This window comes from Pecten maximus, chromosome 4 (assembly GCF_902652985.1).
Source record: "Pecten maximus chromosome 4, xPecMax1.1, whole genome shotgun sequence".
NCBI classification, from domain to species: Eukaryota; Metazoa; Mollusca; class Bivalvia; order Pectinida; family Pectinidae; genus Pecten; species Pecten maximus.
Window position 1 is genome coordinate 19800758 of NC_047018.1, and position 14316 is coordinate 19815073.

Sequence of the window (14316 nt, forward strand, 5' to 3'; positions counted from 1 at the left end):
CAGCACTTAAATATTTAATGAATATGTAGAAAATCCACGAGATATTCTGCAATGAAATGAGACAATCTTTAGCTAGACAGAGTAAATGTGCTTCCTCTAGTTTAGCCACAATGTGTACCAGGCATTATATACAAGCTTTTTATTTGTCTACAAAAACCATTTAATGAGACACCAGACACAATAGATGTCCGAAACAGGAAGTAGTTCCTAGGTATGTAGATCATTAGATACTAGTGGTCTTTATATACAGGTAGTAATTATCTAGGTGGGTTAATGAGTACAAGACATGGGCTCTATAGACAGATATCATTTTTAATGCTTTTTTTAAATGTATCAATAGACATCTTTAGAGCAGGAACAGTCCTTGTACATATTATAAATTCTATGTATGTGGTGAAGGATATGTGGCCTTTTTATTATGGACAGTTAGTCTTTGAAACAGGTTGTTTCTAAACTTTTAATACAAGGTTAAAATTAGATGGTCTTTTATCAAACAGGTTGGTTGTAATAACTAATTTATGGTTAAGGAAGCTGGTCTTTTCAAAAGTTTGTTAAATTATGTCTCCATAAACAGACAGGTTGTTTTTTAGGCATTTTTTTTATCTTTTTTTTCTTTGTGTGAAGACATTGGTATACATCTGACATTAAAACAGGAAATATTAACTTACCTGACATTGGCTAGGGTATGACGTCGGCTCCGACTGTATATGCTTCGGTGATAAGCTTTAAGGTCTTGTAGGTCACCAGATTCAACCTGCATTGTGTCAGAAAAAAAGACTTCCTCAACACAACAATCTTATAATCCTTAATGTAGTAGTTAGAGGCTGTCAAATGACACTATTCAGGCCCACTGACGCTGCACCAGCAACACAACTCGATTTTCACTTATTTCCGTAAGGATGGCACTAATATTTTCATGCCTAGATGTTAATCAATGTCTTAGGCATTAAACTCCAAATCCTGTACATTTGACGTAAAGAACAGTAATCCTTGATCCTATCAGAGGCTTCCAGACGGTGAAAAGCTCGGGTATGCCGACAAATCAGTCAATTAACTTTTGTACTCTACCACTGTAAAACTTTTGCTGCAGATGTATTTGTGGTTTGCCTATACATTGATCTTCCCGTGATAAAAACCCTGTCGTATCATCATCACGTCCCATAAAACCATGGGGTAACAAGTCAGCGATCACCTCTAATTATTTGTATATATAGGTGTAACAGATATCACAGAAGTTAGGCGATTTAAACACACACTGCCCATCAAGATCACGCTAAACACCTTAGATCAACCACCCACTGGAAGATGAGGAACAGTGTGATCGGACACTGTCGTATCAATGTGCACCGACTCCACGCAGTCCCGAGGAATCAATCAATTATGATGAGTTGATTGTCGTTTGTTTACATATGACTTGTAGCAGTTGTAGTGATACAGGAAATTTGTATACAGTAGCAGAGCGTCACATCTTCCTTACAATATCCAACGTATCTATTCCGGTCGACCTCTGTCTGTGAATGGGCTTTCCTGTACTGCTACAAAACTATAATCAAACCCTGATGATTTTAACTACGCACTGTATCGTTATGTAACTCCCCACCGTCAGTTCGTACATACATAGGCATTCATGCAAAAGTTATTGGAGAGTGTCAATTTCCTCCTTAACCTAGAATGGTACACTTAGAGCCTTACAGCATAGTAATTTGATTATCTTGAATTATTCAATTTTTCTAGCATGGTAAGTTCCAACGAGAATATTATCTTGTGTTCCTTAATGAGGAAAATACTTGGCAGTATATACACTACTCAGACTGTAAGTAAACAGTATCCGTCTTCTAATGCTGTTCTGAATGTACTTTAAATTGTATTATACTATAATTTATGGTAGCTTGGTTTCCTCCAGCTCTATATGAATCTATGTGAAGTTACAATTGTCTATCCAAGGATTTTATCCATGCTTTGTGTCAAAACCAAAATCATTTTCACTGTTGTATAGTAATTTACATAACCTGGACCTTGTGGACAATTACACGATGTATCTCCTAACTTACTCCTATCCGAGTATCATACTCGAACCTGTATCAGAATAATCCGTCATTCAACACTCAATTCTCCGCAATAATTTAACGAGGGTTTGTACCAGAAGTACAGTAGACAGGATCTTACTCTCCTAAGTGACACTTCAGCCATTTATACATCAGAGATCTTGGAGACAAACCAGTCACACCATAGACTCACAAGATTTCCCTATCCGACCCCTTTGTTGATGATTCCGACACCAACTACATAAACCTTGTGAAAATACACTTTGTTATTACAGCAACACGTTGATGGTCGACACAGCCTGCACAGATAAAATTACCTCCAGTAGAAAATCTCCACACTGCAAGTGTCATCTATTATTTATAAAGTATCTAATGCAACATGGCAAACGGTATGATAACTATCGTTTCTAATTAATTCAAGGTCATTCATGCTATTACCTCCTCTTGGGGGTATCGTAATGCAATTTTTCTCCTTCCTGTATTGGAAAACTGCCGGAGTAAAACAAGGACTAATTTCCTAAACGGTTGAATTGCGTGTGTACAAACAACTCCTTTCATCGACAGAACGAACACAATTTAACACAGGTAGCCAACAGCTGATTTCTAGTTCAGGTCAACAAATCGGAGAAAAATATCTTGATCTAAAGCAGATAAACTCTGCCATTTGGATATAAATCTATTGAAAATTTCCTGTTCGCCATCCCAACAAATCCTTTTACTTAGCTCATGTATGTTTTTTATGCTAATTCCTTGGACGAGCGTTTACACTCCACAAACACACGCATATAAATACAGGTATATATTATGCCCAGTGCTAAGCTCAACATCATATGCATGAATGTCTCTGGATGTCCACAAAAGTCGACACTCCTAGGGGCTCGATCTGTTTTCTTTCACCAGGCCATCAATAGAAATAACGGTAGTAATCCAAAAAGAATATTCACTTAGGGTCATATGAACCCGAACACAGAAATGACTTCCACAGAAAGTTTACTTGTGCTGGTATCAAATTCTGTTCTGTGAGGGACACATACTGACAGTTTTATTTGTATATATTAAATTAAATAACACAGTTATAAGCTTGAGTTAATGAAACACAATGACTCTAATCCAGTGGCCATATCAGTTCCAGTAATCCTGGTATAATTCGGTAAGCTCTTTAAATACTCCATGTCAAATAGGAGAGTGAAGACAGAACTTATTAGAGGGAGGATACACTATAAATCACTAGTTCCAATTCAACACTTAAGTAGCAGTTCTTAAGTAAACCATACCTACAGCTATATACAGCATTCAAATGTGGCCACAGCTGGGGAGTGTATGTGCCTCTTAAATAAAGTATAGACTAGAAGATATATATATATATAGGTATTGCTTTATATCATTAAAACAGGAGTAGTATACCAGTCGATATATAAACACATTAAGAAAATACAATCAAATCAGGCACTACCAGGTGTAAAAAAAATATACATGTACAACTTAAATCCTAAAAGCATTTTATTGTAATTGGAAAACAACTTTTTAACAAGACTGATTCCATCAATTCAAAAAAGAAATTCAAGATGAGTACTTAAACTTTATTAAGTCACAATTTTAATGGATTTATAATCGATACATCAGTCCCTATATTACAGTTATCAAAGGTGAAATTTGTCCCAAATAAGGCTGATACTGAAGGTATCAGTACTGACCACTACATACTGAAGGTGTATAAACCTGTACTATCTGACCACCACATACTGAAGGTGTATAAACCTGTATTATCTGACCACCAAATGCTGAAGGTGTATAAACCTGTACAATCTGACCACTACATACTGAAGGTGTATAAACCTGTACTATCTGACCACCTATATACTGAAAATGTATAAACCTGTATTATCTGACCACTATATAATGAAGGTGTATAAACCTGTACTATCTGACCACCACATGGTGAAGGTGTATAAACCTGTACTATCTGACCACCACATACTGAAGGTGTATAAACCTGTACAATCTGACCACTACATACTGAAGGTGTATAAACCTGTACTATCTTACCACCACATACTGAAGGTGTATAAACCTGTACTATCTGACCACCACATACTGAAGGTATAAAATAGAACCTGTACTATCTGACCACCACATACTGAAGGTGTATAAACCTGTATTATCTGACCACTACATACTGAAGGTGTATAAACCTGTACTATCTTACCACCACATACTGAAGGTGTATAAACCTGTACTATCTGACCACCAAATACTGAAGGTTTATAAACCTATACTATATGACCACCACATGCTGAAGGTGTATAAACCTGTACTATCTGACCACCACATACTGAAGGTGTATAAACCTGTACTATCTGACCACCACATACTGAAGGTGTATAAACCTGTATTATCTGACCACCACATACTGAAGGTATAAAATAGAACCTGTACTACCTGACCACCACATACTGAAGGTGTATAAACCTGTATTATCTGACCACCACACACTGAAGGTGTATAAACCTGTACTATCTGACCACCACAAACTGAAGGTGTATAAACCTGTACTATCTGACCACCACATACTGAAGGTGTATAAACCTATACTATATGACCACCACATACTGAAGGTTTATAAACCTGTACTATCTGACCACCACATACTGAAGGTGTATAAACCTGTACTATCTGACAACTATATACTGAAGGTGTATAAACCTGTACTATCTGACCACCACATAATGAAGGTGTATAAACCTGTACTATCTGACCACCACATGCTGAAGGTGTATAAACCTGTACTATCTGACCACCACATACTGAAGGTGTATAAACCTGTACTATCTGACCACCATATACTGAAGGAGTATAAACCTGTACTATCTGACAACTATATACTGAAGGTGTATAAACCTGTACTATCTGACCACCATATACTGAAGGTGTATAAACCTATACTATATGACCACCACATAATGAAGGTGTATAAACCTGTACTATCTGACCACCACATGCTGAAGGTGTATAAACCTGTACTATCTGACCACCACATACTGAAGGTGTATAAACCTGTACTATCTGACCACCATATACTGAAGGAGTATAAACCTGTACTATCTGACAACTATATACTGAAGGTGTATAAACCTGTACTATCTGACCACCACATGGTGAAGGTGTATAAACCTGTACTATCTGACCACCACATACTGAAGGTGTATAAACCTGTACAATCTGACCACTACATACTGAAGGTGTATAAACCTGTACTATCTTACCACCACATACTGAAGGTGTATAAACCTGTACTATCTGACCACCACATACTGAAGGTATAAAATAGAACCTGTACTATCTGACCACCACATACTGAAGGTGTATAAACCTGTATTATCTGACCACTACATACTGAAGGTGTATAAACCTGTACTATCTGACCACCACATACTGAAGGTGTATAAACCTGTACTATCTGACCACCAAATACTGAAGGTTTATAAACCTATACTATATGACCACCACATGCTGAAGGTGTATAAACCTGTACTATCTGACCACCACATACTGAAGGTGTATAAACCTGTACTATCTGACCACCACATACTGAAGGTGTATAAACCTGTATTATCTGACCACCACATACTGAAGGTATAAAATAGAACCTGTACTACCTGACCACCACATACTGAAGGTGTATAAACCTGTATTATCTGACCACCACACACTGAAGGTGTATAAACCTGTACTATCTGACCACCACAAACTGAAGGTGTATAAACCTGTACTATCTGACCACCACATACTGAAGGTGTATAAACCTATACTATATGACCACCATATACTGAAGGTGTATAAACCTGTACTATCTGACCAATACATACTGAAGGTTTATAAACCTGTACTATCTGACCACCACATACTGAAGGTGTATAAACCTGTACTATCTGACAACTATATACTGAAGGTGTATAAACCTGTACTATCTGACCACCACATAATGAAGGTGTATAAACCTGTACTATCTGACCACCACATGCTGAAGGTGTATAAACCTGTACTATCTGACCACCACATGCTGAAGGTGTATAAACCTGTACTATCTGACCACCATATACTGAAGGAGTATAAACCTGTACTATCTGACAACTATATACTGAAGGTGTATAAACCTGTACTATCTGACCACCATATACTGAAGGTGTATAAACCTATACTATCTGACCACCACATGCTGAAGGTGTATAAACCTGTACTATCTGACCACCACATACTGAAGGTGTATAAACCTGTACTATCTGACCACCATATACTGAAGGAGTATAAACCTGTACTATCTGACAACTATATACTGAAGGTTTATAAACCTGTACTATCTGACCACTACATACTGAAGGTGTATAAACCTGTACTATCTGACCACCATATACTGAAGGTGTATAAACCTGTACTATCTGACCACTACATCCTGAAGGTGTATAAACCTGTACTATCTGACCACTATATACTGAAGGTTTATAAACCTGTACAATCTGACCACAACATACTGAAGGTTTATAAAACTGTACTATCCGACAACCATATACTGAAGGTTTATAAACCTGTACAATCTGACCACTACATACTGAAGGTATATAAACCTGTACTATCTGACCACCAGATACTGAAGGTATATAAACCTGTACTATCTGACCACTACGTACTGAAGGTGTATAAACCTGTACAATCTGACCACTACATATTGAAGGTGTATAAACCTGTTCAATCTGACCACAGCATACTGAAGGTTTATAAAAGTTTATAAACCTGTACAATCTTACCACTACATACTGAAGGTTTATAAAACTGTACTATCTGACCATCATATACTGAAGGTTTATAAAACTATACTATCTGACCATCACAATGAAGGTGTATAAACCTGTACAATCTGACCACTACATACTGAAGGTTTATAAAGTTGTACTGTTTGAACACCATATACTGAATGCATAAAACTATACTATCTGACCATCACACTGAAGGTGTATAAACCTGTACTATCTGACCACTACATACTGAAGGTTTATAAAGTTGTACTGTTTGAACACCATATACTGAATGCATAAAACTATACTATCTGACCATCACACTGAAGGTGTATAAACCTGTACTATCTGACCACTACATACTGAAGGTGTAAAAAACCTGTACTATCTGACCACTACATACTGAAAGTGTATAAACCTGTATTATCTGACCACCATATACTGAAGGTGTATAAACCTGTACTATCTGACCACTACATACTGAAGGTGTATAAACCTGTACTATCTGACCACCATATACTGAAGGTGTATAAACCTGTACTATCTGACCACTATATACTGAAGGTTAATAAACCTGTACTATCTGACCACTATATACTGAAGGTTTATAAACCTATACTATCTGACCACTATATACTGAAGGTTTATAAACCTGTACTATCTGACCACTATATACTGAAGGTTTATAAACCTATACTATCTGACCACCATATACTGAAGGTGTATAAACCTGTACTATCTGACCACCACACACTGAAGGTTTATAAACCTGTACTATCTGACCACCTATATACTGAAGGTGTATAAACCTGTACTATCTGACCACCTATATACTGAAAATGTATAAACCTGTATTATCTGACCACCACATACTGAAGGTGTATAAACCTGTATTATCTGACCACCTATATACTGAAGGTGTATAAACCTGTACTATATGACCACCACATATTGAAGGAGTATAAACCTGTTCTATCTGACCACCACATACTGAAGGTGTATAAACATGTACTATCTGAACACCACACACTGAAGGTGTATAAACCTGTACTATCTGACCACCTATATACTGAAGGTGTATAAACCTGTATTATCTGACCACCATATACTGAAGGTGTATAAACCTGTACTATCTGACCACCACATACTGAAGGAGTATAAACCTGTTCTATCTGACCACCATATACTGAAGGTGTATAAACCTGTACAATCTGACCACTATATACTGAAGGTGTATAAACCTGTACTATCTGACCACTATATACTGAAGGTGTATAAACCTGTACAATCTGACCAATACATACTGAAGGTGTATAAACCTGTACTATCTGACCACCACATACTGAAGGAGTATAAACCTGTTCTATCTGACCAATACATACTGAAGGTGTATCAACCTGTACTATCTGACCAATACATACTGAAGGTGTATAAACCTGTTCTATCTGACCATATGCATACACTAATGGAAGACAATAGTTTCCTGACAGACGAATTGATTGAAATGCTAAAATAGACATACTACTTATTTTTTCTTTTGACATATTATCAATGATATTTTTATCTTAGAAATTGATTCCAAGAGAAATACCTTCCCATGGATGATATAGAAACAAACAAACAAGAAGATACAAGCACACAGAACATGAAATAGCACCACTGTTATAGCTAGATACAGCAGACACATGAAACAAGCAGGAAAGCTTTTTGATGTAAGTATTGAAGTTTATGTCTTCATAGCGGAAGAAAGGGTTTCTATAACAACCGAGTTCATAAAGATTTTACACCTTGCAATAAAAATGCAAGCAGGACCAACAGAATAGTTAAAATATGCAACAATCATTTATTTTTAGATTCTGTGTTAAAGACATACATACATTTTTTATCAGTATATTACGTACCAATATTGTAAGATAGCCATCAAATGGTTTAGTATCCCAAAACTTTAACAAAGCTCATAACAGTTGTCGTAAAATAAAAGGTTGCTATAGTTACCAATTTTCCTTGATATATGCTTTTTAGATCTCGACTATCACTATGATCTAACAACTCGGTACTGTCTATGACAACATCATATTCATAATTCATACCAAGATCCTCGAACTAGAATAAAATGTAGTCTGTATGTGGTGCATTATAATGCACAAATACATGTATTATCTTAGGTCTCCTGTGGTACATCACAAATATTATCCTAGGTCCCCTGTGGTACATCACAAATATTATCTTAGGTCCCCTGTGGTACATCACAAATATTATCTTACGTCCCCTGTGGTACATCACAAATATTATCTTAGGTCCCCTGTGGTCCATCACAAATAGTATCTTAGGTCTCCTGTGGTACAACACAAATATTATCCTAGGTCCCCTGTGGTACATCACAAATATTATCATTATAAGGTCTCCTGTGGTACATCACAAATATTATCATAGGTCCCCTGTGGTACATCACAAATATTATCTTAGGTCTCCTGTGGTACATCACAAATATTATCTTAGGTTCCCTGTGTCATCACAAATATTATCTTAGGTCCCCTGTGGTACATCACAAATATTATCTTAGGTCCCCTGTGGTACATCACAAATATTATCTTAGGTCCCCTGTGGTACATCACAAATATCATCTTAGGTCCCCTGTGGTACATCACAAATATTATCTTAGGTCTCCTGTATCATCACAAATATTATCTTGGGTCCCCTGTGGTACATCACAAATATTATCTTAGGTCCCCTGTATCATCACAAATATTATCTTGGGTCCCCTGTGGTACATCACAAATATTATCTTAGGTCCCCTGTGGTGTCATCACAAATATTATCTTAGGTCCCCTGTGGTACATCACAAATATTATCTTAGGTCCCCTGTGGTACATCACAAATATTATCTTAGGTCTCCTGTGGTACATCACAAATATTATCTTAGGTCCCCTGTGGTACATCACAAATATTATCTTAGGTCTCCTGTATCATCACAAATATTATCTTGGGTCCCCTGTGGTACATCACAAATATCATCTTAGGTCCCCTGTGGTACATCACAAATATTATCTTAGGTCTCCTGTATCATCACAAATATTATCTTGGGTCCCCTGTGGTACATCACAAATATTATCTTAGGTCCCCTGTATCATCACAAATATTATCTTGGGTTCCCTGTGGTACATCACAAATATTATCTTAGGTCACCTGTGGTACATCACAAATATTATCTTAGGTCCCCTGTGGTACATCACAAATATTATCTTAGGTCCCCTGTGGTACATCACAAATATCATCTTAGGTCCCCTGTACCATCACAAATATTATCTTAGGTCCCCTGTGGTACATCACAAATATTATCTTAGGTCCCCTGTATCATCACAAATATTATCTTGGGTCCCCTGTGGTACATCACAAATATTATCTTAGGTCACCTGTGGTACATCACAAATATTATCTTAGGTCCCCTGTGGTACATCACAAATATTATCTTAGGTCCCCTGTGGTACATCACAAATATTATCTTAGGTTCCCTGTGGTACATCACAAATATTATCCTAGGTTCCCTGTGGTACAACACAAATATTATCCTAGGTCCCCTGTGGTACATCACAAATATCATCTTAGGTCCCCTGTGGTCCATCACAAATATCATCTTAGGTCCCCCGTTGTACATCAAATATTATCTTAGGTCCCCTGTGGTACATCACAAATATTATCTTAGGTCCCCTGTGGTACATCACAAATATTATCTTAGGTCCCCTGTGGTCCAACACAAATATTATCTTAGGTCCCCTGTATCATCACAAATATTATCTTAGGTCCCCTGTGGTACATCACAAATATTATCTTAGGTCCCCTGTGGTACATCACAAATATTATCTTAGGTCCCCTGTGGTCCATCACAAATATTATCTTAGGTCTCCTGTGGTCCATCACAAATATTATCTTAGGTCTCCTGTGGTACATCACAAATATTATCTTAGGTCCCCTGTGGTACATCACAAATATTATCTTAGGTCCCCTGTGGTCCATCACAAATATTATCTTAGGTCCCCTGTGGTCCATCACAAATATTATCTTAGGTCCCCTGTGGTACATCACAAATATTATCTTAGGTCCCCTGTATCATCACAAATATTATCTTAGGTCCCCTGTGTCATCACAAATATTATCTTAGGTCCCCTGTGGTACATCACAAATATTATCTTAGGTCCCCTGTGGTCCATCACAAATATTATCTTAGGTCCCCTGTGGTACATCATACGTTTTATTTCATATCAATGAACTTAGGCCAGGTTTTCACTTTGTATCGATTAGCTTTGTCTAGGTTTTACTTTATATCAATGAGTTTTGGCCAGGTTTTACTTCCTAACACAAGGAAATAGAATACAGATTACATCTACATATCACACTGAAGTGTATCTATATAGATATAACTTCAATTACAAAGTCATAGTTAAATAAAAGATTTTTTATTTTGGTGCATAATTCATATTTAAAGTGGTACATTATATCTTCAAATTACCTGAGAGGGACCTAGAGAATATTAGTTAGCTTTAATGACCCATTGGGGACCTGAGAAATATGATAAGCGACCCCAAGGGATGATTTGAACGACTTCAGAAAAACAGCATATCAATTATCACTAATGTGACTCAATTGATGTAAATGATCTGTTATTGTTAAAAGAGTATGTCATGAAAGTCCATCATCAATGCTTAATCTTTTTGAAGAAAATACAAACAGGAACAACCTAGAATGGTTGTAAACATTAACACAATTGGTAACTGGGTGATGCTGTGTTATTGAGATAGTAGCTGTTGTAACTAACCGATGATAGCTGGAGTTAGAAGGGCTAAGTCAGTATTGACCCATGATTAGTTATCAGCTTTAATATCACAATTACAATGAATAAGGCATGTCAAGTGACAAGCTTAGCCGACACCACTGATTACAAACCCAACATTCTAATTAAGGTCTAATCCCCTCTATCATTTGTCACATTTAATTATCTTATAGCTTACATTATAGCTCTCTAAAGCTTTCAGACTCTCCTCTATAAACCTTCCCCCTGTACATCTAACATCTAGACGGAGTCTTCTCTGTTGATATTCAGTCGACTTCAACCCTACTAACCCAAATATAACAACCCTTTACCATTTAAACTTTTAAATAGGCAAACTAAATTTTGGTGAAATTTGAAGGATTTCAGATACTATATATTCTGATCCCCAGCAACCCATTCTGTAGATATCTTCGAAGGGGGAGGGGGTGGGCTGGGCTGGGCTGGGCTGGGATATGTTGTCAGTGAGGTAGCCACCAGCTACTACAAGAACACTCCACTTGACCCTGGCTGTTGACCAGCAAACAAACATTTAGACTTTAAGGGGTCTCTACTTGCTTATACAGAGAACATAATTTCAAACAATATCAATCCTACTACTATTAGGTTCCTCTGTACCCCTGCGAAAGCTGAGCATGGTCGACCATGGTCACCACAGTATTTGATGGTTGACCATGGTAATTCGTGGTCAACCATCAAATACTGTGGTCCTAACCATGGTTGACCATGGTCATATGGTCATATTTAACCTGACCATGGTCAGCAATCCGACCATGGTCAACATTTCTTACCATGGTCGACCATGGTCAGCAATCAGTCAGTGTGATGTTATATATGTGTTCAAAACAATTATCAGATCCAAAAATGTATACCGACCATCCTTTTTGGAGTTCATCCTTCAAATCATATATCATCACATCCTCTTGTCTCTGAATGTCTATACATGTACATTGTATACCCTCAAGCAAACTTACCACCACCCCTCCCCCGCAATATAAAAAATTTGGATTAAATAAAATTTATTGAATTATCTGATTATTTAGATAAGTGAGATATTAAGATTAACAAAAATACTCTACCTGAAAAGTGTTTCTTCGCCCCTTCAAGTCAGCCATTTGTCTGAACAAAATACAATTTTGTTCTTGTTTTGAACACAGTAAACTCCAATGACCTCTTCCTTTTGAAGTTCAATTTGATCTTATTTATCTGAATACCATCCAAAATATACTTTTTATCACAGAGATTTCTCATTATCAAGGTGAAACTGCTGCCACACAACAACTGGCCTGTGTTTTGATTTTACGAGCATGATCATCACTGTAAATCTGTTAATTCCATAATGTGTGAACGTCTCCTATATCCTTGGTCCACCTTATATACACTAGCGGAGTCAAATCTACACATGTTACAAAACAAAACTCACATTTAATTCACAAATAACTGAATTATTTCCACCATCCGAATCTCCTGAAGCAAAAACACACAAGTCTCCAGGAAAATCTGACGATTAAACACACAAGTGTCCGGGAAAAATCTGACGATGAAATACACAAATCTCGGAGGAAAATCCTTGCAACTTTTATTATCTTAATGGTAATTTGTCCCTGCTTCGAGTTTTTTGAATGGACGTTCAGAAAGAAATATACATATATTTGATGTAAACATTCATGCAGAATAACCCTTCATAAATCAGAGTATAGTCTGAATATTAGACATACAACATTTAATCCTGAGCATTTGTGTCCCTTTATAAAACCTTTGAATTCAACTTTCAACTTATAAATACAGCATGATTGAATTAAAGTCCTGCAAACAAATAACAATCAATAATGGGTATTTGATCCATACCTGAAACCCAAATCCATAGTACACACGTCTGTGGTCCAAATACTTTACGTAAACCCAACACCTCTACGACTTAAAACACCTATGCACACTATATTAATCCCAAATTAAAGAATTCTGCCTGTGGTAGGTATATATATATATAATTAATATCAATACTGAAACAGGTGCTCTCAATACAATTCCAGAGATGGATATAGCGTGGTCAAGGAGCTTACCTGGGATTTGCCTCAAGAGTTACCCATCAATGCTTATATCTAATAAATTACGTAACAGATTGTATAACATTGTGTCAGCGTCCTGTAACTATGATAATATTATACTAACCCCTGGAATCATGACAAAACAGGATATAAACAGAAAGTCAGGTAAAGCCAGTTTAAAAACATTCCACTTGTTACTTACTGAGTTTTTATCATTGTTAAGTGAAGAGGGCGGAATAGGCTTACTCACGTCTCAGGCTAGTGGGAATTTCCCTTTAATCTGGCAGTAGGACATCCCTTGGACAGTATGATGTTGCTATTTTTCTTTAATCCTTCCCATTATGTCAAATCTGATGGTAGGTTTATCTCAAATTTAACCAATCCAAAAAAATAAAGTTAGCTATTAGAATGACCAGAATGTTTTTTATACAAAGCTTGAATGATACCAAGGCTGGCAGACTGAAGAGTAACAATGTATAGGTGATTCCTTGTATCACTGGCTAATTGTTTGTGTGGAATTACTCTGATTTATTCTGGGAATTTCATGTTCGTGCTATCAGTGTCCAAACTTCAAACAAGAGCCTTCAAACTGAAAGGTCTTCTTCAGT

General features: G+C 36.7%; 1 protein-coding gene across 1 annotated transcript in view; it reads right to left on the minus strand.

Moving 5' to 3' along the window:
* LOC117325438 (cAMP-specific 3',5'-cyclic phosphodiesterase 4C-like) overlaps nucleotides 1-12865 on the minus strand; it is a 343137-nt gene extending 330272 nt beyond the window's left edge. The window contains exons 1-2 of the mRNA XM_033881646.1: nucleotides 12740-12865; nucleotides 669-754 (exon numbers count right to left, since the gene is read on the minus strand). Coding sequence (XP_033737537.1) covers nucleotides 669-754; nucleotides 12740-12775 — 122 coding nt within the window. The 5' untranslated portion in view covers nucleotides 12776-12865. The remainder of the gene's footprint in view (nucleotides 1-668; nucleotides 755-12739) is intronic.
* Between the last annotated feature and the right edge of the window lie 1451 nt (nucleotides 12866-14316).